This window comes from Ranitomeya variabilis, chromosome 5 (assembly GCF_051348905.1).
Source record: "Ranitomeya variabilis isolate aRanVar5 chromosome 5, aRanVar5.hap1, whole genome shotgun sequence".
NCBI lineage: Eukaryota > Metazoa > Chordata > Amphibia > Anura > Dendrobatidae > Ranitomeya > Ranitomeya variabilis.
In genome coordinates, this window is record NC_135236.1 from 365,011,485 (window position 1) to 365,037,818 (window position 26,334).

Consider the following 26,334-nt stretch of genomic DNA (forward strand, 5'->3'; position numbering starts at 1 on the left):
AAAAACGCAGCAAAAACGACCTGTGTGAACTTATCCTTCATGTGGTTGGGAATAAGGATTAAATAACGTAACAAAATTGTATTTGTGCAGTGTCTTTGGAAAGTACAAGATAGCTCAGTACAACGCTACACTATCTCTATTAGTCCCAGGGTCATGAATGGATCAGCAGTAAAAAGAAAGGATAGAGGAGCAGTGCTCAAGCCTTGAAGAAAGAATGGAAAAAAACGTCATCATGCACTGTTTGCAAATTAGCTCAAAGTAAAGGTTGTGGCAGCACGCCAAGTAAATGCTAACCTTATATTGTACTGAAGTTCACAGGATGCAATCTTTCGGATGTAAATCAGCCATTTTCAAACATGCTGCATTATAATTATAATCAATACAACATTTGGTTTGCAATTTTTTGGAATGCAGCCTTCATCTTTACTTTATAAATGGATAGGCAGCTTTTATGTGCAACCAAGTGAGTACTAAGTAACAATATGGGACTGAGACAGACGTCCTCAGGATTGGTAGAGGTCACAGTGGTGATAGATCCCCAGCATTCAGACATTTAACACCTATCCTGAAGATCAGTGGTGGGCAATTCATTTTCCTGAAGGGACACATGAGACACGGTGACTATTGTGGAGGACGGAACCAGAAGGCTGAAATTAATTCTGCTCAATATGAACATTAATATATTAATTATTTTATATTAATATGAACTGTATTACTTAATATTGAGCAGAATTAAGTATTCTGACATTACCCTATATACCGTCTGAGCCCCCATATAGCTTCCTATATACAGTATGAGCCCCCACATAAACGCAATCTTAAATGCGAGCCCTCATATAACCCCCTAAATACAGTATGAGCTCCCACATAGCCTTCTATATACAGCATGAGCCCCTAAATACAGTATGAGCCCCCACATATCCCTCCTATAACCAGTATTAGTCTCCACATAGCCACCTAAATACAGCGTGAGCCCCCACAGTCCTCTAAATAAAGTGTGAGCTCCTACATAGCCTCCTGTATACATGCAAACATCTAACTCCTGTTCCTTCGATGCTCCAGTTTCCGGTAAATTAACTCTCTGCACAACTGACGTGATGAAGAGACAATAACGCTAATTGATGGAAGAAGGAGCTGGTGGCCTTGTCCTCCACTAATGTATTCATCGCCATCCGCATCCTGAGGATGCAGATAGCAGTGACATCGGGCGACGGCATGTTGTGGCCTGTCTTTGCCATGAGCCATATGGCTCGTAGGATGCAGTTTGCCCAGCTATGCTGTAGATGAATGTTATATGTTGTGGAGGAAAAACACCTTTAGGGTACGTTCACGCATTGAATATTTGCAGCAGAGGAAAAACATGTTTTTGACGCTTTTTACGTTTCCCCCCATTAATTTGAACAGGAGTAGTACGCTGCATTAATGCTGTAAGAATTGACATGCTGCGGTTGTAAAAAAAAACAAAACAAAAAAAAAACGCACCACATCTAAACAAAAATATAAGAAACAAAATAAACCAGGTGAATGAGAGTTTAAAAACCTAATTTATTTTGCTGCTGCTGTATAACGCTGCATTTATTTCTGTTCGAGAAAAAAAAAAATCACACAAGGAAAAAAAAAAATTCAGCAAAAACGCTACATGTGAACATTGATTTGAAGTCATCTTAAACTCAACTAACTTTTCAATAAAGCTTGCTTGTATACCAGTTCTGCGTATATGAGCAACCACCTACAACCCCTTTTCCCAATAGGAACACTTGCATATATCCAGCGTCTGTGCTGGAAAAGATCCCAAAAAGAAATAATGCACCATCTTCTTATAAAGAAATAGTTTTGCATTTTATTGCTAGAAATCTCCAGTGTTGGTGAATAACAACCTTTCCTTAAACCTTATCTTCTGTGCAAACCTGAAAGTACCTTTAGGAAATAGGCACAGTGTAAAAGTATGGCGGGCAGTTTATTAGTCTGGTCCTATACCAACCATGAAGGCAAATTGCTTATTACTTATCAGAGAATATGATCTATGCTGCCATTATACATCTATAACTTGTATTACCTCCTCAGCATCAGTTTGGGATTCTTGGCCACGTACTGCTCCATCAGCTCCACAAATAAGGTTCTCATGATATCTGTGTAGTACTCCAGCTTTCCATGCAAGGCAATTGTAAGCAGGGAGGCAAAATAAAGCTTCTCCCTGGCAGAGAAGTCCTTCTGGTTTTCCAGAGTGTGGATAAACTAAGAAAGAAAACAAATCTATATGATAGGAACCTTATTGCATACCAAGATTGCACTAGCTTTTTGCTACTACTCTTGGACCTGGCAGAGTCATGTTAATGATGTTATATTCTCCCTGCAGTGGTACAGGGATTTGTAGACCATACAAATATGAAGGGGCTTAAAGCGAACCAGCCTATCATGTCCAGAAATACTATTTCCCTACCTATATAGAAGTCATTTGCAGGTAAACAGCGAATACATCCTGTGCAGCCAGCTGACTGGTTCAATGACAACAGGGAAAAGGCAAAGTTATATTCTCCCTGCAGCTGCTCACTTACAGTTATCTGGGTGGTACAGGGATTTGTAGACCATACAAATATGAAGGGGCTTACAGTGAACCAGCCTATCATGTCACTGCCGCTGCTTTCATCCAGTCATTCGGGTGGTGCAGGGAGCCGTTAGTCACTACTAACTATAAAATGTAATAACTTCTAATTTATTTTGACTGACAACCTGCTCTGCAGCTTGCGTGCAGAGCAGGCGGTCAATCAAAAAGACGGGGAACAATTACAGCCAATCTCTCCACTCCACTTTCTGCATCTCTACAAGGACTGGAAGCGAGCAGCTGCAGAGAGAATATAAGTCATTTTTTCCCCCAGTAGCAGCTGGTCCATTAAGCCAGATATATATTATTTACCCCAGATTATCACCATATCTGAAGGTAAAACGAATTTATTAAGGTGACAGGCTCCCTTTAAACATAGCCCTAAAATAAGTATATACTGAAAACTATTAAATTCAAGTATTTTGAATATAATACCCAAAAAAACTCTGGTGAAAAATAGATTAGTCAACCAACAATAATCATAAGGAATCTAATTTGTTAGCTGAAAGTGGCTTTATATATATTATTAGGACACGTATGTCACATTACAGGACAGCGCTTGGGACTGTTCATGTGATGACAATCCAGGACCGTCTGCATGCTTTGCAGAAATGGATGCAATCCTGAAGCCCCAAACTGCTGATCACTAGAAGCTTGGTAGGGACATATTTGGAAACCACAGAACTGTAATTCTATGTGACAGTATAATAGTAAGGAAGTATTAACAGTAGTAATTGAACAGGGACTTTGTGAATAAAAACCATACTATCTGAGCAATGAGCTTACAATGGTCAGGAATGATTTGCTGTTGAGGAGGTTTGAAAACTGGTTCAGTGCCTGCTCCACAGTCTGTCTCCTTGCTTCTGGAATATCAAGTTTCCCAGTAATCATAACATCTTTCTCCCCATCTTTGGACGGCCAGAAGAACACTCTGTCCGTGTACATTTTGTAGTCCAAAACCGGTATTCCAGTGTCATTGAGGTCATTGGTTTGGTCTTCCATTTCTATCATAAGATCTAAAAAACAAACCCAAGACATTAAAGGTCAAACATTAGTTTCAAAGCATCTTTGGGAAGAAAAAGAGAATAAGTGCTATATGAGAAGATTCAGAAGTTTAATACTCTCACTATAGGTTACCTTCTTTGTGAAAACAGAATAATCCTTACCTAAACCAATGAGGTTACAGTATCTTTACACACCGTTCTTTTACAACTTTCAGTATACATTAACACTGGAGAGCATGCCTTTCCCAACAAGATGATGATCGCTTACCTGTGAATTCCTTCTTGCAGCGATCTCGGACACTTTCCTCGAGTCCCTCTAGTTGCTGTCTCACTTTTTCATATTCGCGCTCTGCCTGCCGACTCTTCCTCCTTTGGACATAGTGTCATATCAGTTATAGAATGAAAACAATACACTCCAGTGCGATTATCGTGAACCCCAAACGGCAGATCATTCTAATTTCACATTCACATCCAAACTTTTACCACCAGTCACTTTCTTTCAAAGTACGGAAATAAAAATAAACAAATTCTTTACAAAGGTTCTCAAGGGCAAAAACTCAAAAAGTAAGCAAAACATTCATATTATTCTTTAGCAAAGATTTAACGGTAACCTGATAGCTCCTCATGCCCCCCATAGTCTCTTTTAGACAGGTAGTGGCAATATGTCATTGTGTTCCCCAGACTAGTCATCCAAGTAAGCGCAGAGCACATGCCCAGGGAGGCAGTGGTGACATAGGACACAGATTAGAATTTACAGATCCGGCAGAACCATCAGGCTGTGTCACCAATGCCTCCGTGTGTGGATGACGCTTGGGTGCATGCACCCATCTGACTGCACATTATCAGGAAGGCAGAGATTTGCAAAGAGTCGGCATTGACACTGATCTTGAAAATCATTATTCACAGCCATAGGGGCATGATGACATGATTAGTAAGGGAAAACAATGCCCCCTCACCTAGTCACCCACAAATTAGCATATTGCCACCAGAGTTGTAAAATAGTTTTTTGGGGATATAGACAGTAATCAATAAGGGTTTGAAATGACCTTGTTAGGAAGGATATATGCTGGCGGTTTGGGGGCCTCTCAATAAGAATAGTTTCGCACTAACATGCTATGGGTGAATTTTTGCACCTACTTCCAGGCACCAATTATTATTTTTTTTAAACCTGAAATTTAGCTATGGTGTTGGAGAGGATCATGGAATTGTAACACACATGTAGAATAGTATATCTGTAAGAGGATAAGGGGAGACACAACCTACCGATAAAAGTAGACAGCAGTCACAATTATTAGGATCATTGGTATGAGGACTACTGGAATAATTATGTGTAAAGGAATTGCTGGGGACTGTCCATATTCGACTTTTCCCAATATCCATTCTCGGTTTCCAAATCGAACCTATGCAGGTAAAAAGTAAAAAAAAAATTATATGTTTCTAACACCTTTATTGAGGAAAGTCAGGATAGACACACATAATAAACATGTTTGAAGAAAAGGTCCATACCATGAACTCTGGCAAGTTGTCTGTGGTGTCTCTCTTGTGGCGTTTCCTGGGTGCAGGTTGCTCCTCGGGTGGAACACAATATAAGTCGGTCGCAGTTAAAGTATTTATCTTGCAAGGTTCATCACCAACATAGGCTTCGGCCTCCTCTATGGTCATGGCTGCATTAAGTTGATTGCCCTATCAAATAACATCACATGAATAGAGTAATACACAAACTACAAAACTTCATTACAATAAAGACCCAGTCAAGGACTTCGAGCCCTAATACGGGTCTCTCTGCATACTTTCCATATATACAATTAGGACTACAAGTAGAATTTTGTATCAAGACGAGCAATTCTATTGGACTATTTGCCTACAATTATATATGTAGTTAATGTAAGCATATCAGATTATGGACACTAGGGGGCACTACAAGCAAAATAACCAGTTATTAGACTGCAGTTCTTTGTCAGGGAGAGTATTATTCATCTTCATTTGAAGCTTGAGTTGATCCGTGAGAAGATGCATTACAAAACCTGATGGTAGAAAGCTAAATCACACGGAAGAGGGCTTCACACTGGCTGCTAGAAAAAGGCGACATTAAACGATGTGACCGAGTAAGCAGTGATCGTACCTTGGCGTTAATGAAAGTGTTCACTTGTTTTTTGATACCATCAGTGAAGTTATCAAAAGTAGGATCATGGAGATAATTGAAAGAGAGTTCAGTTGTCTGCAGAGGTGTCATAAACCCATCCATTTTAATCAGTACAATGACCTCAGAGTTCAGGTTATTTTCCTGGACTTGAGGCGAGGAGAATATTATTACGGTGTCACTGACTTTTTCAAAGACATCTTGCTTTTCTATCTGTAAAGAAGAAAGAAAAAAAAACGCTGACCTCTCAAATATCATGGCGTGGATCAATGAAACAGGAACTTTTATACATTTACACACAGTTAGTACAGGAAAAGTAAGACTGTTACACTGAAGTGACCAATGGGGAGCCTAAAAAGTGGCTAAAGTCTATGGTGACAGAAACAGGCTTTAGAACAGTGTATAAACATGTATATTTAAAGGGGTTGTCTGGCCTTAGGCTACAAGTATTGCAGGCATGCTATGTGACGGCACACATCTGCACACACCGTGTACTGCGCACTGTGAGGATTCTCTGGTGCCGGCTGAATGGGATTTGCATACATGTGGTCACATGCCAACTACATGGGCACGGCCTTGCTCTATGCTAGTGTATTGAGTGAGGCCGGACACAGTCCAGTCAGAATGTGGCTAAGAGTATGGATATCACACACATGACCACCCTCTCCTGGCACTGGAGAATCCTCACAGCGTGAGTGATAAGGGAGTTCACAAGGCCGGACACCCCCTTTAAGCCTAACAAGTAGTATAGAGTCCACGCAAATATGTCACACACACATATATTTGCTATCACTATCAGGACAGTGAGGAGGTGCAAGCGGAATAGCTACTCTCCAACACAGAAAATATCTGTTTATATTTCTAATTTTCAATTGTAATAAGTGAAAATATGATCAAGGAAAGAGTGGGGATTATGGGGATACTTCCAGCTGGAATAAGATCTGAAAACATCTTCCTTCTGCACAGATATGTTTGTAACTCCTGTTATTTTTTTGTTGAGTCCCACGCTCTCTTATGCTTATGTGTGTGTGGCCACTGGTTACAGCCACCAAGGCAAGGCTCAGTATTCCCTGTACAGGGAAGCACAACAGAGTTGGAGCTTTCCAAAATGAAGACCACAGTGCAGATGTGAACAGGGCCTTAAGGCTTGTGCACACTGCGTTTGCTGTGCATTCATGTCTCTGGCTGGGACTTGCAAACAAATCCCGGGAAAACAGGCTACCAACATGTCCCTCACTGAGCCATTGCTGTCACCAATTCAATACGCACATGTTAACATCGCTTGGCAGAAGACCTGTATTTTTATGGCAATAGCAGTAACGTCCTATTCTGGATAGCAATAGTGTTATATTAAAATCAAAAACACGGAGAGGAAACTCTTGGCTTACATTTGCCAAAAACATCTATGTTAAAATATACATTTGTAGCCTAGGTTGTGACACATTATTGAAGTACTTACTACATGAAAAGTAGGTTCGTCCAGTTGTCTTTTCTCTCTTCTTGATTGTGACGTCGCCATCATGCTGAAATTCTGAACAAGACTGAATCCTATTCCAGAAATGGTGATGTTTCTTCCTCCACTAAAACAATTCAAAAGGCACATTAATATTCTAGCCTGAAATCATAACTACACCAAGCCTCAGAACAAGTTAAAATTGTAAATGTGCCCAATTTAAATGGTCACTGCGCTTTCGGCCAACTCATTTCATTTGATAGAGGTGATGTGCTAAATAGGCAAGTTGTGTTATTTAAAAATGATGTTGTCTTGCCCCTGAAAATTCACTCCGAGGAGCCGCGCACACTCAAACGCAATAGATGACCAATTACAGAGCATGAAAATTAAGACAATTCTTCAACATATTAGAGCTGTTATGTGCATCAAAAGGAGGTTTAACCAGTTGTTTGTGATGGGGGCAGTAAGACCATGCTTTTACTCCAGTTTTGCATGAAAAGACAGTTACATGGTAAACAGCTCAATATCAAAGCTTCTCGATTATCCAACTGCACATTGCTGGTAGGCATCTATAGAGTGACTGCGGATCTAGGCATTCCAGAGACCCTAGGTGGACACTGCAGCACTTAGGAGGATCTTTTGCCTTAGGAAGAGAGAGATGGCTTATGATCATGACTCGATAATGCCACCAAGAGGGTATCTTCAGGTTCCGCCTTTTTACATTGTTCTTTAGGACAGGAAACAATCAAGTTTCTTATAGTTATTTTGAACAACGTTTTCAGCAAACAAGGGAAGAATGCTACCACAACATAACGCAAACATGACATTTCTTCTAGTGTAGAACAAACTGGAAGCTGCAATAATGCGTCTCCTGTAGGTAAAAGTATTAGCTGGTTTTACAACTCCTTCAGCAAAATTCATGTACACTGGACATCTCCACCTATCTATGCTTATTGCTTACAGTATTTTATTCTCTAAATGTAATGCTATGGGAAAACAAAACAATATTTCAGTTGTGACTTAATGATACACCTTTGATCTCCTGGTCTAACCTGCATGATTAGAAAGTACTGGGAAATTAGAATACATATAAAAAGCGCTTTTCAGATAAAGTCCCACTGGGTGAAAAGCAGCACAACGGAGTTTAGCTGTGCCACATTACAAACCCTTCTATCAACTTTTTTCCTGTCATAGCACTGCCTCTTACCCCCTACACTGACTGTCTGGAGATGAGTCACACTTATGTCTGTTGTACCAAGATAAAGTTGTAATTGTTCGTGAGAGCACATCAAGCCACTTCTGTGTGATATGTAATGACACCCTGCTCTGCTCTCACTGCAGAGAGACTACAAATTCCTGTGAGCACAAACGACTTAAGTGTGACTCATCTCCAGATATGTGCTGTGGGAGAGGGGCAGTACAGCAGAGCTGAACATGCTATGAGAGGAAAGCTGAGACAAGGGTTTGTAATGTGACACAGCTAAATTCAGCTGCACTTTCTAATCATGCAGGTGGTCAGACCAGGCGATCAGAGATGCATCATTACATCTCACACACTGAGAAACCTAAGCTAGAGGGGAAGTATGTTCTTCCTTACTTTGCGTGTTACTGTCTGCATATGTTTGGGCAACTCATACAGGGAGAAGTACGCGCCCCTAGTGAAAACTATCTAATTTTTTTTTTTTTAACTCATTAGGTGCCACATACTTTGATGATATTTGTACAATGAAGAAGTGAACTAAAGAAACCTCAAAACAATAATTTCTCTCTATGGGGCACTATTATATCATGTCTCGGTTCAATATCAAAAATGTGGTTAAAGGTCCTCTCTAATATTGCCTTTATTTCTATATGTTCATATCCATATTTGGATTCATATGCAAAACTATTTCTATTTATTTTTGCAAGAGAAGTGGCAGACATTGTTAAGCAAACAATATTATTAAATACCTGGCAAAACTTCGATCAGGGATAAACTGGGAAATGGTGGGATTACTTCGATATGTAAACTTTCCAACTTCTTTTAAGGTGTGGGTACCATAGAACAATTTCACCCTGACATCTCCTCCTTTCTTTGCTTGACTTGTAATGCAGACAATGTTTTCATCAAATGAAACACTAAAAAAGCAAAAATAAAAAAAAAAATCAGGAACTTGATGCCAAGAAGGTAAGGCATTTACAATAAAATGACTGGTGAATAAGCACAAGGCAATAAATATGTACATCATTCTCGCTTCATTTATTGCACAGGATAAACAAGCCATATGGCAGCTAATATGTCCTCAAGGTTAACTGGGATAATTACTAGCAAAATCTAAAAAAACAGGAATAATCTTTCACAAATAGACAAATTTTAAAGCCTCTCAAGTCTTAATTTCAGAAGTGTCATTTGGGAACAAATGGAATGGTTTCTAATGGAGAGTATTATCTACATAGATAGTGCAGTAGCTAACAAATTTGGCAGTTTATAAATAGGAGTCAATAAGCAATCGGGATTAAAAGCATCGGGATATCAAAGAAGACATACTATAATTGTAGTCTTAGACCCTTGAAGCCAAAAGAACGGGTGTTTCTAACACTTAGCAGAAGGCTTAGGCAAGAGATGCAGCAAAAACTTCTTAACTAAAAGAAACTCTGAAGTAATTTCCGATCCTTCAGAATTATTTTCTTTAATGGACAGATAAGCAGATAAGTGGCATAATCTAGTATTCTATTCGCGTTTGTTGGTATCGATTCACACCATGTGGTCCCATTGAACACAACAGTAATCCGTAGCCGTATGATGGGAGCCAAAGAACTGCATCTTATATGACAGCATCCACTGCTCTTTTGATTAGCCAGCCTGCAAAATGTCAAGTGCGTCAGGCTGCAACGATGACGTTGTGTCAGGCTGTCTAATCGAAAAAATAGTTGTGGATATTGGGAGGTAGGAGTTGGTTCTCACAGCTCCTGTCCAGCAGCCAGAGGTTACGGTTGTGGCCAAAGGACCAGGTTCTGCAAGTCAATTCGCCCCAACTCTATACATGATTCATCAATATTAAGTTGTTGGTGTTTTCAATAGGCCTTACTTATGAGGTCTATTAGATGTAACGCTGGTTATAGATCAAAACTATTGTCTGCCACTTAGCTTATGTCATCCACAACTGTCCCAACATTTATGGACATAACGGTTTATCACTCATGGTAATTCTGCTTCATGCCACCTGTCTTATCCATGTTTTTTTTTTTCTGTGCTATGTTGTGCATCAATATGTGATTCTTCAGAATTTGTATTAGTCTATGCCTGATGAAGAGACCTGTGTAGTCTCGAAAGCTTGCAATTTGTTACCATCTTCTCAGTTAGCCATTAAAAGGTATCAACCACTGAAGACTCTCAATTCAAAACATTTTTCTATCTACTGGCTAACACGGTACCAAGATATATATCTTTCCGTCATCCACTTTAGGCATATGTGCCTTCTGTTTTACCTCCATAAAGAGTCATATTGAAGAGTTCTTTGTACAAATCCTAAATATTTCTGGCTCCGTCTTAGTCTGTGTGGAAGAATTCTCGCATAGAAGCACTGATTTATGTCCAAAAGTAGAAATTCTGATGGAACCAGTATGACAGCACGTGGATGATATATGGTTTCATACATACTCCATGCGCTGCCGCCCAGGGTTGGAGAAGAGGACTCTGGTTATAGATGGTTAGAGACTAGAATACTTAGGATACAGAATAAAGATGTACAGAATACACCTTTATAAATAGCATACACTAGCCGAATTGCTTTTTGTATACGTTGAATTTCTAGGTCATACATGCTCAGCATTGTGATCACACATTATACACTGCGTATAGAATTATTAGGCAAGTTGTATTTTGATCACGATACTTTTTATACATGTTGTCCTGCTCCAAGCTGTTCAGGCTTGAGAGCCAACTACCAATTACTGTAAGTAAATCAGGTGATGTGCATCTCTGTAATGAGGAGGGGTGTGGTCTAATGACATCAAAACCCTATATAAGGTGTGCGTAATTATTAGGCAACTTCCTTTCCTTTGGCAAAATGGGTCAGAAGAGAGATTTGACGGGCTCTGAAAGTCCAAAATTGTGAGATGTCGTGCAGAGAGATGCAGCAGTCTTGAAATTGCCAAACTTTTGAAGCGTGATCACCGAACAATCAAGCGTTTCATGGCAAATAGCCAACGGCATCGCAAGAAGAATGTTGGGCAAAAAAGGCGCAAAATAACTGCCCATGAATTGAGGAAAATCAAGCGTGAAGCTGCCAAGAAGCAATTTATCACCAGTTTTGCCATATTTCAGAGCTGCAATGTTACCGGAGTAACAAAAAGCACAAGGTGTGCGATACTCAGGGACATGGCCAATGTAAGGAAGGCTGAAAAACGACCACCTTTGAACAAGGAACAAAAGATAAAACGTTAAGACTGGGCCAAGAAATATCTTAAGACTGTTCAAAGGTTTTATGGACTGATGAAATGAGATTGACTCTTGAAGGGCCAGATGGATGGGCCAGAGGCTGGATCAATAAAGAGCAGAGAGCTCCACTCCGACTCAGACGCCAGCAAGGTGAAGGTGGGGCACTGGTATGGGCTGGTATCATCAAAGATGAACTTGTGGGACCTTTTCGGGTTAAGGATTGAGTGAAGCTCAACTCCCAGACCTACTGCCAGTTTCTGGAACACAACTTCTTCAAGCAGTGGTACAGGAAAAAGTCGGTATCGATCAAGAAAAGCATGATTTTCATACAGGACAATGCTCCATCACATGCCTCCAACTACTCCACAGCGTGGCTGGCCAGTAAAGGTCTCAAAGAATAAAAAATAATGACATGGCCCCCTTGTTCACCTGATCTGAACCCCATAGAGAACCTGTGGTCCCTCATAAAATGTGAGATCTACAGGGAGGGAAAACAGTACACCTCTCAGAACAGTGTCTGGGAGGTTGTGGTGGCTGCTGCACGCAATGTTGATCGTAAACAGATCAAGCAACTGACAGAATCTATGGATGGAAGGCTGCTGAGTGTGATCATAAAGAAAGGGAGCTATATTGGTCACTAATTTTTTGGGGATTTTTTTGCATGCCAGAAATGTTTATTTGTAAATTTTGTGCAGTGATATTGGTTTACCTGGTGAAAATAAACAAGTGAGATGGGAATATATTTGGTTTTTATTAAGTTGCCTAATAATTCTGCACAGTAATAGTTACCTGCATGAACACAAACAGATATCCTCCTAAGATAGCCAAATCTAAAAAAAAAAAAACACTCCAACCTCCAAAAATATTAAGCTTTGATATTTATGAGTCTTTTGGGTTGATTGAGAACATAGTTGTTGATCAATAATAAAAATAATCCTCTAAAATACAACTTGCCTAATAATTCTGCACACAGTGTATTGCAGTTCTGGATGACGAGGCCTTCTGGATTAAGGAAAGTCACCGTACTAAATTATAGTCTTCACATTCAATTTGAAAAAGGGTATTTTTGTTTTAGACAAATGTAATGACTCACTGTGTGCTTGTGTAGAGCATGAATCAGAACATATAAAATACCTTGCTTGATGTGCAGACGTGAATATTAGCTGGAGAGGGAATGGCTGAAGTTACTTAGAATTTAAAAGGGAATTGAAAATCATGGAGCATTTGTTACTAATCACTGTATCTCTCTGCAGCCAAATTGGCAAATCTCTAAGCAAAGCTTCGCAATACAACAGGGACAGCTGGAACAATTTGGCAAGATCTCCAGCACAGCTTGAAGTCAAAGGTTCTGGTGAGCCGCACAGTAACCCCTTCATTCACACAGCATTGCAATTAGCTATTGACCCTCTCAGAATTAACTAAATCATACATCTACTTCACTGCAAAAATGCAACCACTGCCATGTTGCTAACAGAAGCCACTTAATTGTCATTATAACCAACTTCCTTGTTTAAGCCAAAATTAATTGGTTGCCTTTCAAGATACTTATGTAGTTTCTGTAGACAAACAGTATTAAACACATAATTTGCTGCCATCTAGAGAAGACGGAGTTAAAATAGCTCTAGGAAGGCAACCACTAAAGCAGGGCTAAACAGTAGCGAAAGTCTGCAGGAGAATAGTTAAATGTGTGTGCTCATCATTTTCTGCACTGATTAGTGGAACCTTTCAAATAGAATTTGGCAGGCATCTGGTGAGGAGCCAGTCCCTTTTGTAAACTACCTATTGGGCTCTAACCAATTCCTCGCCGCTGCTTATCCAGGCAGTCAGTGCATTCCCTTCTCTCCTAATTAATTCTCATGTCCTATTGAAGATTCTGCACCTCTTTGCAAGACTATGACCCATATATTCAGGGCTCTTTGTACGCATGCTTGTGCCTGCTTGCGGTGGTAACCTTCACGTTTCTCGCCTGCTTTATACTCAGCAGAACAAGCTATGAATGGCAGGATTACAAAAAAAACCTGCTAAACCGTTAAAACAATGTCAAATATTTTCTTTTTAAACACTACATACACTGTACAAGGGAAACTATCAAGAGACACGCGGACGTCATGCTTTGATCCAGTTTCTAGATTATTTCCAAATATTGTAATGTACGTTCCCCCAGCAAGCACACCTTCCACCGGGCTCACTGATGTTGGTTCCGGTTCCTGGGGGTAGAAAAAAGTTATTTAGCCATATTAGCCATAGTACATATTCAATTACTTCACTTTATAAACTGGAGGATTACAACAATCCTTCATTTTTCTTTCCATTTTCAGATTACACAGTCATTTTACCTTTATGTTTCAGAGGGAACTCTTTGCTATTTATATGCTACAATGAAACTATATGTTTCAGAGGGGAAGCTTAAAGAAGCCCTCCCATGAAGCTTTTTCTTCATTACATGTGTGTATGTGTGCATATAATGTAGTGTGAGTGTACGGATATACTCACCTACAGCCTCTTTCCCTAGTGTCCAGCATTCTTCTGGTCCTCTTCTCAGTAACATCATGGCTCTGCAGACTCTCTGGGTCACACGGAGCTCTGCGTAACCCAGAAGTGACTTTTACAATGTAAGTCTATGGTGCGTTAGAACAAGACTCCATAGACTTTCACTGTAAAATAAACTTCTGGCTCACATAGAGTACAGAGTGAGCTGGACAGTCTGATGTACGGTGACGTCACTGAGAAGAGGAGCAGAACAGAGCTGGGTCATGCACAAAGTTTAGTGAGAATATGAATTAACTCACACTAAACCATGCACACACACACATTTAATGAAAAAAAAAACCTTCATGGGAGTGTTTCTTTAAAAGAAAATCTATCACAAGGTTTTTTGCTACCCCATCTGAAAGGAGCACTGTGAAAGGGCGAGGACCCTAATTTCATGGATGTGTCAGTTAATGCTGTACTTTCAATAAAATAATTGTTTTATCTGCAGCAGATCTACCAGTTCTATGAATGTTGAGCTTTGTATATTCTCGGCCACACCACTTATTAGCAGCTTTGTGTGTAGACTGTACATAGGCAGAAAGCTGTCAATCAGTGTTGAGGGCAGGGTTATAGAGAGATCATGAATATGAAGGACTACCTGGCAGCAGATGTACTAGTCCTCTAATGATAATCTCCTGATAAAGAAATTACTTCCTCAAAGTGTAGCAAGTAACCAAGTAAGTGACACATTGCTGAAATCAAGGTCTTTGCCTCTACATTATGCTGTTCTGAGATTTAGTTGCAAAAACCGGGTGAAAAGTGGCCTTTAATTCTGCTGACAATCATTCAGATAACCACCATCTATTCTGACTTTCCCATACACAGCAACGCTCAGCTTGGCAGAGTGCGGCTGTGTTCTGTATGAGAAAACTACTGTCAGACTAAAGGTACCTTCACACGAAACGATGCTGCAGCGATAGCGACAACGATGCCGATCGCTGCAGCGTCGCTGTTGATCGCTGGAGAGCTGTCACACAGACCGCTCTCCAGCGACCAACGATGCCGAGGTCCCCGGGTAACCAGGGTAAACATCGGGTTGCTAAGCGCAGGGCCGCGCTTAGTAACCCGATGTTTACCCTGGTTACCAGCGTAAAATGTAAAAAAAACAAACAGCACATACTTACATTCGCGTCCCCCGGCGTCCGCTTCCTGCACTGACTGACTGACTGAGCGCCGGCAGTAGCAGGGCACAGCGGTGACGTCACCGCTGTGCTTTCACTTTCACTTTGCGGCGCTCAGTCAGTGTGGGAAGCAGACGGCGGGGGATGCGAATGTAAGTATGTACTGTTTGTTTTTTTTACATTTTACACTGGAAACCAGGGTAAACATCGAGTTATTAAGCGCGGCCCTGCGCTTAGTAACCCGATGTTTACCCTGGTTACCAGTGTAAAATATCGCTGGTATCGTTGCTTTTGCTGTCAAACACAACGATACACGGCGATCGGACGACCAAATAAAGTTCTGAACTTTATTCAGCGACCAGCGACATCACAGCAGGATCCTGATCGCTGCTGCGTGTCAAACTAAACGATATCGCTAGCCAGGACGCTGCAACGTCACGGATCGCTAGCGATATCGTTACAAAGTCGTTTCGTGTGAAGGTACTATAAGGCTATGTTCACACGTCCAGTAGTCATTAGTGATGAGCGAACGCGCTCAGATAAGGTGTTATCCAAGCATGCTCGGGTGCTAACCGAGGGTTTTTTGTGTGCTCAAAAAATATTTTTGAGTCCATAGACAATCCCTGCATGTGTTGCGGCTGTCGAACAGCTGCAAGACATACAGGCGCGGAGACTCAAACATATTTTTTGAGCACACTAAAGTCACGCGGCTAGCATCCGAGCATGCTTGGATAACACCTTTTTCAAGCACTTTCTCTCATCACTAGTTAGGACAGATCCAGCAACCCGTTGGCAAAAAAGATGTGCAGACAACTTTTTAAATAACTGATCTCTGCTGGATGCGTTTTTTTTAACATTGAAATCTATGGAAAATGGATCTGTTAATCAACTCTAAGTTTTTCTTTTATTTGTAATGGATCCGTTTTTTACTTACTGGATTCAGTAACGGATCCGTTTTGCTTACTGGCTCTTGAAACAAAATGTAACAAAAACGGATGGCTAATTAAAGGGAACCTGTCACCCCCAAAATCGAAGATGAGCTAAGCCCACCAGCATCAGGGGCTTATCTACAGCATTCTGTAATGCTGTAGATAAGCCCCCGATGTATGCTGAAAGATGAGAAAAAGAGGTTAGATTATACTCACCCATTGGCGGTCCAGCTGTCGAACTTTTTCCCACGCTCGACGTCATATGAGGACATCCAGCAGAGGGCGCATCACCGCGACTGAAGGTAACTATAGGTCATTAACCTACATTACCTTCATTCCCCGGGGTTTACAGGCAGGAGCACAGCTGCATTATAGCAGAGCTCCTGCCTGTAAAATATTTTAACCCCTTCAGATGGATTTACATCGTGGGACATTACAGATCTACGGAAGGTATGTATATTGTTGGTTTATTATTTTTAATTTGTTACAGAACGAGGGTCTTCAGGTGGATTGAGAGAGCAATAAAATATTACAACAACCTGTGTGTTTATTTCATTAAAATACTTTGCAATATTGTGTGGTTTTTTTTAACCATTTCATACAATTGGATTAATAATGGATAGGTGTCATAATTGACGCCTCTCCATTATTAATCTGGCTTAATGTCACCTTACAATAGCAAGGTGACATTAACCCTTCATTACCCCATATCCCACCGCTACACGGGAGTGGTAAGAGAGTGTCCAAATGCCAGAATAGGCGCATCTTACAGATGTGCCTTTTCTGGGGTAGCTGGGGGCAGATGTTTTTAGCCGGGGGGGGGGCAATAACCATGGACCCTCTCCAGGCTATTAATATCTGCCCTCATTCACTGGCTTTACCACTCTGGCGGAGAAAATTGCGCGGGAGCCCACGCCAATTTTTTCCGCGATTTAACCCTTAAATTTAATAGCTACAGCGCTGAAATTTTGCACATACACACTACTAACATTAGTAGTGTGGAATATGCAAAAAAAAAGGGGGATATGACATGGTTTACTGTATGTAAACCATGTCTCATATCATGTCGGGCTTAGGCAGGAGAAATGAAAAGCCGGCAATCGGCTTTTCTGCTATATCGCGCTGAAGATAATAATAATAATAATAATAATAATAATAATAATAATAATAATAATAATAATAATATTATATATATATATATATATATATATATATATATATATATATATATATTATTAACGAAATCCGACTTTGCCAAAAGTCGGCGACCTTTGAAATTGGCCGATCTGTTTCGCTCAACCCTAATTTTGATGATTGGCAGCGGTCAGACACTTCTCAGCATGTGTTTCAAAAATGGAAACGCAGGAAAAAACGCATGTAAACGCATCAAAACGCCGCATTTTTTTGCCGCATGAGAAAACGCATGCGTCTAAAAAACGCAGCGTTTGCACGCGTTTTTTCACCACCTGCGTTTGCGTTTTAAATGCTGCGTTTTTAAACGCAAATGTGAAACTAGCCTAATGGGTACTGTACTGTAGTTTTCGTACTTTTATGCTGTTAGAGCACATCATAAGGTCACTGAGCTGAGAGTTACAATATGTATGCTAATTAACTGAGGATCTGATCTGTAAAAGGAGTTGTCCACTACTGGACCTCTTCTTAATGGCCTTCAGGTTCTAAATAAATATAAATGCCTGTGCTTCCCTCCTAGATCGGAGCTACTCTTACCACTTTCAGTCCTATGTCCTTTGTCGACCTCTTAAAGCATGTCATGTGACCGCTGAAGCCTTCAAACGTTGGTCTTCTGCTCCAATGGAATTAAGGACACAAGACAAAGAAAAGAGGGACCGCACCATTCCAGGAGGTCAAGTGTACGTTTTTATTTATCTAGTGCCCTGAAACCATGAATAAAAGGATGTACTGTAGTGGACAACCCGTTAGGGGTATGTTTCCATGTTCAGGTTTTTGATGCAACTTCTGAAGGGAAAGCCAAGAATAGATTACAAATGGAAGCAACCTTTTCTTTTATGTCTCCATTTTTTAAGCCTCTCTGGCTTGAAACAACAGCATAAAAAAGTAACTGAACATGGAAACGTGCCTGTAGATGTGATGTAATTAGTCTGTTTGGGGGGTTAATTATGGCAAGCAGGACTCTTAGGAATTTACCCGACTTCCAGGGACGAGTGAACTTTCTCCTCTCTGGTTTGGCAAATAATAGTTATATATTTCCAGAAAAAGTGTTATTGTTCTGCACATTAATGGCTTGTGCACACGCTGCGGGTTCCATTGAGGAATTTTCTGCAGTGGATTTGATAAATCCGCAGTGCAAAACTGCTGCAGTTTTTACTGTGGATTTATCGCGGTTTCTAGTGCGGTTTCCTCTGCGGATTTTCACCTGCGGTTTTCTATTATGGAGCAGGTGTAAACCTGCAGCGGAATCCACACAAAGAATTGACATGCTGCGGAATATAAACCGCTGCGTTTAAGCACGATTTTTTTCCGCAGCATGTGCACTGCGGATTGCGTTTCCCATAGGTTTACATTGTACTGTAAACTCATGGGAAACCGCTGCAGACCCGCAGCTGCGGAAACGCTGCGGTTCCACAGCAAAATCTGCAGCGTGTGCACATAGCCTAAAGTCTCCAATTTCCCCTATCACATCTATACTTGTTTAGAATAAATGGTTCATTCTGCGAAGAACTTTTAGAAAAAGCTACCAAACAGCAGCATTACCATATCCTATAAATGAAAGAAGATGCACACTGAAGCTTTGAGCAATCCCAAAAGGGCAGATGTCAGCTTTGATGTGAAGCTACCGTGCCAGAGAGCATCAGAAATGCCACACTTCCTGTCCGCACTAGGAAGGGAGCCAAGAGAAGTAGACAGCTTGTTGGTACCCTCATCTGAAGCTGACACAAAGGATGCACACAGCTCAGATCGGAAGCAGCCACTGCAGTGGTGTCGCCGTCAGTCTGCATCTCACATATTCATTTACATTGCCTCCAGTTATGATAGGGATTTGGGAAGCGTTACCACTGCTGAATCTTGATCATCAACAGAACACATCATGGGGCATTGTTTAATGTCACTTTCCTCAGCAATGTAGAAGATATTATACAGTCAGCTACCAAAAAAACCATGACTTTCATCTGTCCAAGTCTTATGTTCCTTGCTGGAACCGAGACAAAGCATTATAGCAATTGCCTTATTTAAAAAAACAAAACATATGCACGAAAATATAGCACATCTGGACATACAATTAGCTCTGGCATTACCCAACAAAGTTCACCATGGTTTTGTCTCTTACATCTTGATTACAATGCTTTGTACATGCAAATAACCATTACAGTAAACAAAGACCACCAACCAAAGAAAGAAATAAAATCAATTACTGTCAAAGATATACACGTAGGTCTAATAAGGAGGAAATTGTAGGGAAAACATCAAAATCCAAAGAAAAACACAAGTACCAGCAACCTACATATAACCAGTCCATATGAGAAATGTTTCAGATAAGACACTTCCCTTTGAGAAAACATCACGCGTCGGGGCAGGGTGGGCTAATCAAATCTTCCCTCATCATGGGTAAGCATTACACACGTAATAATTAGCATATGTTATTTGAGGTCACAGTCACTTTAATCTTATTTATCTGAAACATTTCTCATACGGACGGGTTATATGTTGCTTGCTGGTACTTATGTATTTGGATTTTAAAGGTTTCCTCTACCATTTAATCCTTATAAGACCTACCTGTACATTGTTGACAGGATTTTTTAATGTATAGCTAATAAATGGTGATTTTCTTTACTTTGCTTACTCCATTCTGGTTTGGTCTTATTGAGTTATAGGATTACACGGTCTACTGAATATGATTAATTACTAAGGGGGAAGCTATGCACCTTTTCTTCCCAACCTGGATTTATTATGTGTGTCCTATGAACATTTTTGAACCAATAACCATAATGAATGCATACATATTTTAGTAAACTTTATAAAAAGATTTTCAGATTGATCCATCTGGGCCTTTAGGACAGAGCTTTTTTTTTTGTTATTTCCAATGTCACATTCCAGGTGTCATAATATTTTTATATATTCATTGATGTAGCTGTTTGAGAGCTTTATTACAATACTCAGTTCACAAAGGTTTTCTTTTTACCACTTTTAAACAAATATATATTATGTACACATGCATATACCTATATATACATATACATATATATATATATATATATATATATATATATATATATATATATATATATATATATATATATATATATATACACACACATATATATATACTTTAGGATTTTTTTGGATTGAGCAGTGGTTACCATATTCCAAAACCTATAACCTTTATTACTTTTCCGCAGCCCGGTAAAAGGTCTTATTTTTTGCGGGATCAGCTACTGTCACTGGCTCTATTTTTGGGTGAAGGAAAACTTTTGATCACTCATTTCATTTTTTTATGAAACTGAATGAGCAAACACCAGCAATTCTGGAATTTTTTTTCCATATATTTATCTTAAAGGTGTTCACGGTACAGGATTATTAATCATGTAGCTTTATAGTATAGGTCGATAGAATTAGAGTTGTAATTAATTGATGTCTTTTTTTTTTACATTTGCTATTTTTGCACAAGAAAATTACTTTTTAAACCAAAAAAAAGTAGATATCAAGTTCTGAGAGCCAGAACTTTTTCATATTTTGTATACAGAGCTGGATGAGAGCTTGTTTTTAAATGTAACAAACCATAGCTTTTAATGGTACAATTTTTGGATACAAACAACTTTTTGTTTTTCCTAAATTTCAGTGTTGCGATTCCAAGTGTGTCGGTTTTAAAAGGATATTTTTTTCCAAATGAAATAATTTTTTTTTCATTGGGAAAACAGGGATTTTGGGGAGTGTGAAATTACTTTTTTTCTTTTTTATAAGCTCTCAAAACATTTTTTTTTTTTACAATATTTATCAGTCTTCTAAGAGGACATGAACAATACACAGGTAATACACTACACCACTAGTAGTGCAGTGCTTTACCTAGTGATAGGCGGTAGTCTTTGGCCATAGCAACCCATCAGCACCATGTGATAGCACTGCGGGGGGCGCTGATGAGCTGACAGAGGAAGCGGTCTCTCCTGTCACACTTTTTCTGTGCCGCTGTAATTGTTGACAGAGGCAAATGAGGGGTTAATCTGCTAGTATCAGTAAGAACTTTGATCCTAGCAGTTGCAGGAAATCAGTCACACTCTTACAGCTGATCACACCAGCACAGAAGCTTCATCGTACAATTGGCGTGACGTACATATCCAGCATGGAGCGCCTATATTTACCTGATATGTAAAATTAAGATCGATGGGGGAAACTCCTTCCTTTTTTTTCACCATTATTTTAATGTCTCCAGACTGAGCGTAAGGTGCCGGTCCAACTTCGCATACAACCCTTCCGAAGTAAACAGAAAATCATGTAAGCCCGCTAATCACAAAAAATGTCATACGGTCACCATGCTATGCGACATCCCCATATACAATGTAGCTTTATAACATCCAGCAGTTCAAGAGTATCTGTGACTCTAGAATTAGCTGTTCTGTGTGCATTTTTAGTTATAATAATGCTATTATACTGTACTATCAACAATTTTACACCTTTGCAAGCTCTATTTTTAATTGTGGGTTTTTCCTTAGCTCAGTATAGATTAAGGACTCATACAGTCTACTACATCTTGCCGCAAATAAGGCCGAAAGTGATGTCTGACAAAGTATAGTGTGAACCCGTCTGCATCATTATAGTTAATAGCCCCATCAGTGTATACAAATCCTATCTTGGGGGGGGGGTCAGCGGTAAGCCATGATGGAGGCACTGAACGTAGGGGCAAATGTGATGTGAACCCTAGAATCAGTGTCCTCCTTTTCTTTGTCGCAGAACCAGTTCTCTTAATGAGCTGATGTAATTTGTCATCTTTTGCTCACTAAAAGGGCTCCTTCACATGACCGTATTTTCAGTCCGAGCGCTATCTGTGATAAAAACAGACAGCACTCTGATATGAGGCAGTAGAGACGAAGGTTTTTTTTTTACTGACCGAATCTGTGAGTGAAAAAAAAATAAATCGCAGCATATACTAGTTTCTTGTGTAAATCGGATAAGACTCACCCACTCGTGTCTGTGGGTACATAGCAAAAAATGGATGCCACCCGGAGCCTCAGATTTCTATGGATGAAACTTTAAATGGTATTAAATGAATAATAGCTGCTGCAAAAAAAACAGATGTCATTCGTGTGCAGTTCCTATACAAAGTGGAAAAAAAATCATCCACTTTACTGTATGAAACATTGATCGATTTTTTATATGCTCGTGTGAATCTACCCAAAATGGGATAGAGGCGGGTACACGGCTCAGTGGAAAAAGGTAGGTTACTGTGGAAGGTGGTGTTGGAAAAATGAAACACACTTTAATCTTTAGTAACATAAATTACAACATTTTTTCTCTTTAAAGGGAATCTGTTAGTAGGATCCACCCTCATAAGTCGTCTATATGGACAAGCAAGTCTTAGAAAGGTTAATGAAATGATACCTTGATATCTGCCACCTCATGTCTTGTTCAGGAGAAATCTACATTTTTCACTACAGCAGAAGTGAAGTTTGTCTAGTTACAAAAACATTTGCAGGTTCCCTCTCATTATGCTTCTGCTTCCATATAAAAGGCAACCAGTGTGGGGGAAGCGCTGGCAGCACTGTGAGAAGAACAACTGCACATGTGCTTGTTGTGTTTGTAATAAGACAAGGTTCAACTCTGCTGTACTAGTTATAATCAGGCACAGCTCTGCAGAAGGTTTTTTTCAATATGTATATATAATATTCATTATGCAAACTGGGGGACAGGTCAGTGAGGGATCAGCAGTCTGTATTGTGAATACCTAATCAGAGCACCACATGAAGACCCCCTCCCCGGGGCACGAGCATATCATTAACTCAAAACTGAAAATAAAGATTACACAACAACCACAAGACAGATTTCATCAACCAAGATTGTCTGTAGGTTACTGAGCTCAATCCTGGTGACAGGTTCCCTTTAATGAGAACCTGTCATCAGGTCAGAAGTAGCCATTGGTTGCCCTTATTTTCTTCAAGCTGCTCCCTGCAGTATTACATTCCTTTTTTTTTTCTCTTAAATTCGCCATATGGTTTCAGAGATATGGACCTTTATATTTACTAATTTCTGTGGTCTTTACCAAGAGAGCGTTCGCACAGGATTTCCTGTATTTAGGCTCCTCTGCAAAAATACCCTGTGACAACGCCCCCGCATTAAAGACAATAGAAATGTGCGCTAAATAAAAAGGACCATATCTCTGGGATCATATAGCAAATATAAAACAAAATAAAATACAACAACATAATGGAATACTCAAGGGAGCAGCAGGAAACAAATAAGAGCAAACACTGGCTACTTTTGACCTGTTGACAGGTCCTCTTTAAGCAATGGTGAGCTTAGACCAAATGGTAGCTCTTCCAGTTACCTACATTTATTCTACTGAACTCTGAGACAAATGCAGTACTTTCTGCATTTTCCCCAGTGACTTTCCTCCACTGAATTTCTAAGTGTTACAATAGTATCTCATAAACCAGAAACAAATATATCGGCGACAGACAGCGATTCCGTGGGTGCGAGTTTCCTGATCAGAGCACCGTCTCTCACTGCTGAAAATGAAATGCTGTAAAGTTATTCCCAACAGAAATGACACAATTAGCGAGATATCTGCAAATCCTTTTCCTGAAAACTACCAAATTATTCGGCCCCTTCATTGACACCTTTTATGTCCTGTGATTCACTGCTACAGAGGAAAAGCCCACATTATACTATCTTGTTTTGTATCTTTTTTTAGCTTAAAATAGTATCTTCTACGCATTAGATCTAACAAAAAGTAAACCAATTAGCAAACATGGCTCTTCTCAGAATATGCACATTAATTTCCATATGTGCATCATGTAGCAACAACCATCCTAGAGAACATTAAACCTCCCTCCCTGCTGTCTATACACCAAAGCTAACAGGACTCCTGGGGCTGACTGTCCAACATAGCCACTAATAAAATAAGGCGTTAAATAGACCTGTAGACAGGTTTAATCAATGAAAACTGCTCCATTGCCACATCTTGTACTGCAGACGTGTAGGGATCAGCCCTTCTGATAGCTCTGTGCAAAGTACAATGCCAGGGGATGGCTACATAATACGGTAGGTCCACCACAAGAGCCTTGGCCACACATTGCACATCCATGGACCTCTCCCGATATGTACAGGGGGACAAAAGCCAGGAATTAGGGGAGAATGAACATTACTGGATGTTGATCTACTATATTAACTTTTAGTCAAATTCTTTGTTAAGAAGGTTCTAAAGGGCCACTTGTACACAAGTATAATATGGGGGCATTTTTGCACCCTCATTATGGTGCCCAGTCCTAGCCCAAACAAGGGTCTGACCATATAAAGTTCCCTATAAAGCTGTAACTTGGGTCATTAGAACTGCAAGGACTTGCGGACATAACACGAGCACGAAACTGCATCTGTTTTAATGCTAACTTCTGTGTGTACAAAATGTGTTTCCAAAAACTGTCTGATCCTAACTAATGCCGATGTGGGAGTGTGCGGCTATTTCTCGACTGAAGGGCTCATTCTCAGGATCTTAGCGGTCCAGCTAGTACGCTATATGATCTGTCTGACATTTCATAATTATATTTGAGAACGGTAATTCATTACATACATTTTTTCAGATCGCATTTATAATGACAGTGTTAAACGAATACATCAGTGTATCTATGTACTGCATATGGCCATGCTGAGCCTGCATTAGCAGCCATCACGGAGCCATGGCTAGGGGATAACTTAGTATCTTGGGACGAACCCTTTAGAGCTTGTTCAGGCTGTTGCTTGGTTTGGTATGCAGTCACTTCCTAGAATTCCTGCACTCCACCCCACAATGACAGCGCAAACAATTATTAGGCATTTTCTACTTTAGTGACCATCACAAAATCATTGCCAGACAAGTCGGTATGAAACCATTTCACTGTTGGCTGATGGACTTGATCAATAATGTGCAGGGTCAGCTCTAGTTTCACAGCTGTCTGGATGCAATCGGATACTGTTCTGTAGACTTTTAGACAAGGCCTGGTGCGGTCATGGATTTAATGTCAGAGATATTTCTTCAACATGAGCTACTTCGGCTCCTTTCTGAGAAAGAATTAGGCATCTTGTTGAATCCCCATAATGTGTTAGTGAAGGCTATAAGTACCCTCTCCCCAGCTAAATATATTCCTACCTTCCAACCAACCTCTCAGGAATGTCATGGAAAACAAATCTAGAAGGAGTAGGGTTTGTACACGTGCCCCCAGAAGGCAGGTCTAGGTTTTGGTGGATGTTGCCAAAATGAGAAATCAAATATTGGAAGGAATGCACAATTTGAATTACTTTCATAGAACATAAGATTGGCGATCGAGCGGCTAAACTCACCTTGTAGAAACTGAATAGCCCTCTGGTTTGAACACACACTCCACACCTGCAACTTTAATTTCTTCGATATCTTCAGACGTAATCCCCAAGTTTGATCCCATGATAGTGAGCAATATTCCTCCATTCAGGGGTGCAGCTTTCGGTGTAAACTAAAGGCAAACAATTTATATTATAATACACCAACTGTGAAAGGTAGTAATCTAGACAAAAATCCACAAGGATCAACCTGAGCCAACCCATGGTAAATGTATCAGCTTAATAGCCAAACTGATTTATGGCACTTTCTGTAAAGACATGTAGAAAAACGTTCACACCTATTTTATTGGGTCTGAGACTGGATATAGTAAAGGCCAAATCCACATTTAACTAGGCCAAATCTCACATTCATGTTCAATCAGGAGAGGTAGTCGTCAGCCAAAAGCCCCGACACCTTAGGAGGGTGACGAGAACATACCGATGTAAGCTAAAACTACTAACTTTGTATTTGTCTCATTGAACAAATAGGCGAAAATGTAACAAAGGCGTAACAATGCCGTATTACTTTAGAGTAAGATTATTTATCCATTTTTGTTCAGCTTTACCAATCTTTGGTAACGGAGGGACAAAGTTAATAAAATATCCATGGCTACAAG

The 26,334-nt window shown here is 40.0% G+C and overlaps 1 protein-coding gene across 4 annotated transcripts in view; it reads right to left on the minus strand.

Annotated features, from left to right (window-relative positions):
* The window catches only part of PLXNB2 (plexin B2), a 280,779-nt gene that overhangs the window by 20,940 nt on the left and 233,505 nt on the right, over nt 1–26,334 (minus strand). For all 4 annotated transcript variants that reach the window (XM_077264920.1, XM_077264921.1, XM_077264922.1 and 1 more), the window contains 11 exons: nt 25,703–25,851; nt 21,535–21,643; nt 13,690–13,826; nt 9,150–9,317; nt 7,206–7,326; nt 5,729–5,959; nt 5,113–5,289; nt 4,870–5,006; nt 3,875–3,975; nt 3,389–3,618; nt 2,057–2,235 (listed from right to left, as the gene is read on the minus strand). In XM_077264920.1, the coding sequence (XP_077121035.1) occupies nt 2,057–2,235; nt 3,389–3,618; nt 3,875–3,975; nt 4,870–5,006; nt 5,113–5,289; nt 5,729–5,959; nt 7,206–7,326; nt 9,150–9,317; nt 13,690–13,826; nt 21,535–21,643; nt 25,703–25,851 (1,739 nt within the window). The remainder of the gene's footprint in view (nt 1–2,056; nt 2,236–3,388; nt 3,619–3,874; nt 3,976–4,869; nt 5,007–5,112; nt 5,290–5,728; nt 5,960–7,205; nt 7,327–9,149; nt 9,318–13,689; nt 13,827–21,534; nt 21,644–25,702; nt 25,852–26,334) is intronic.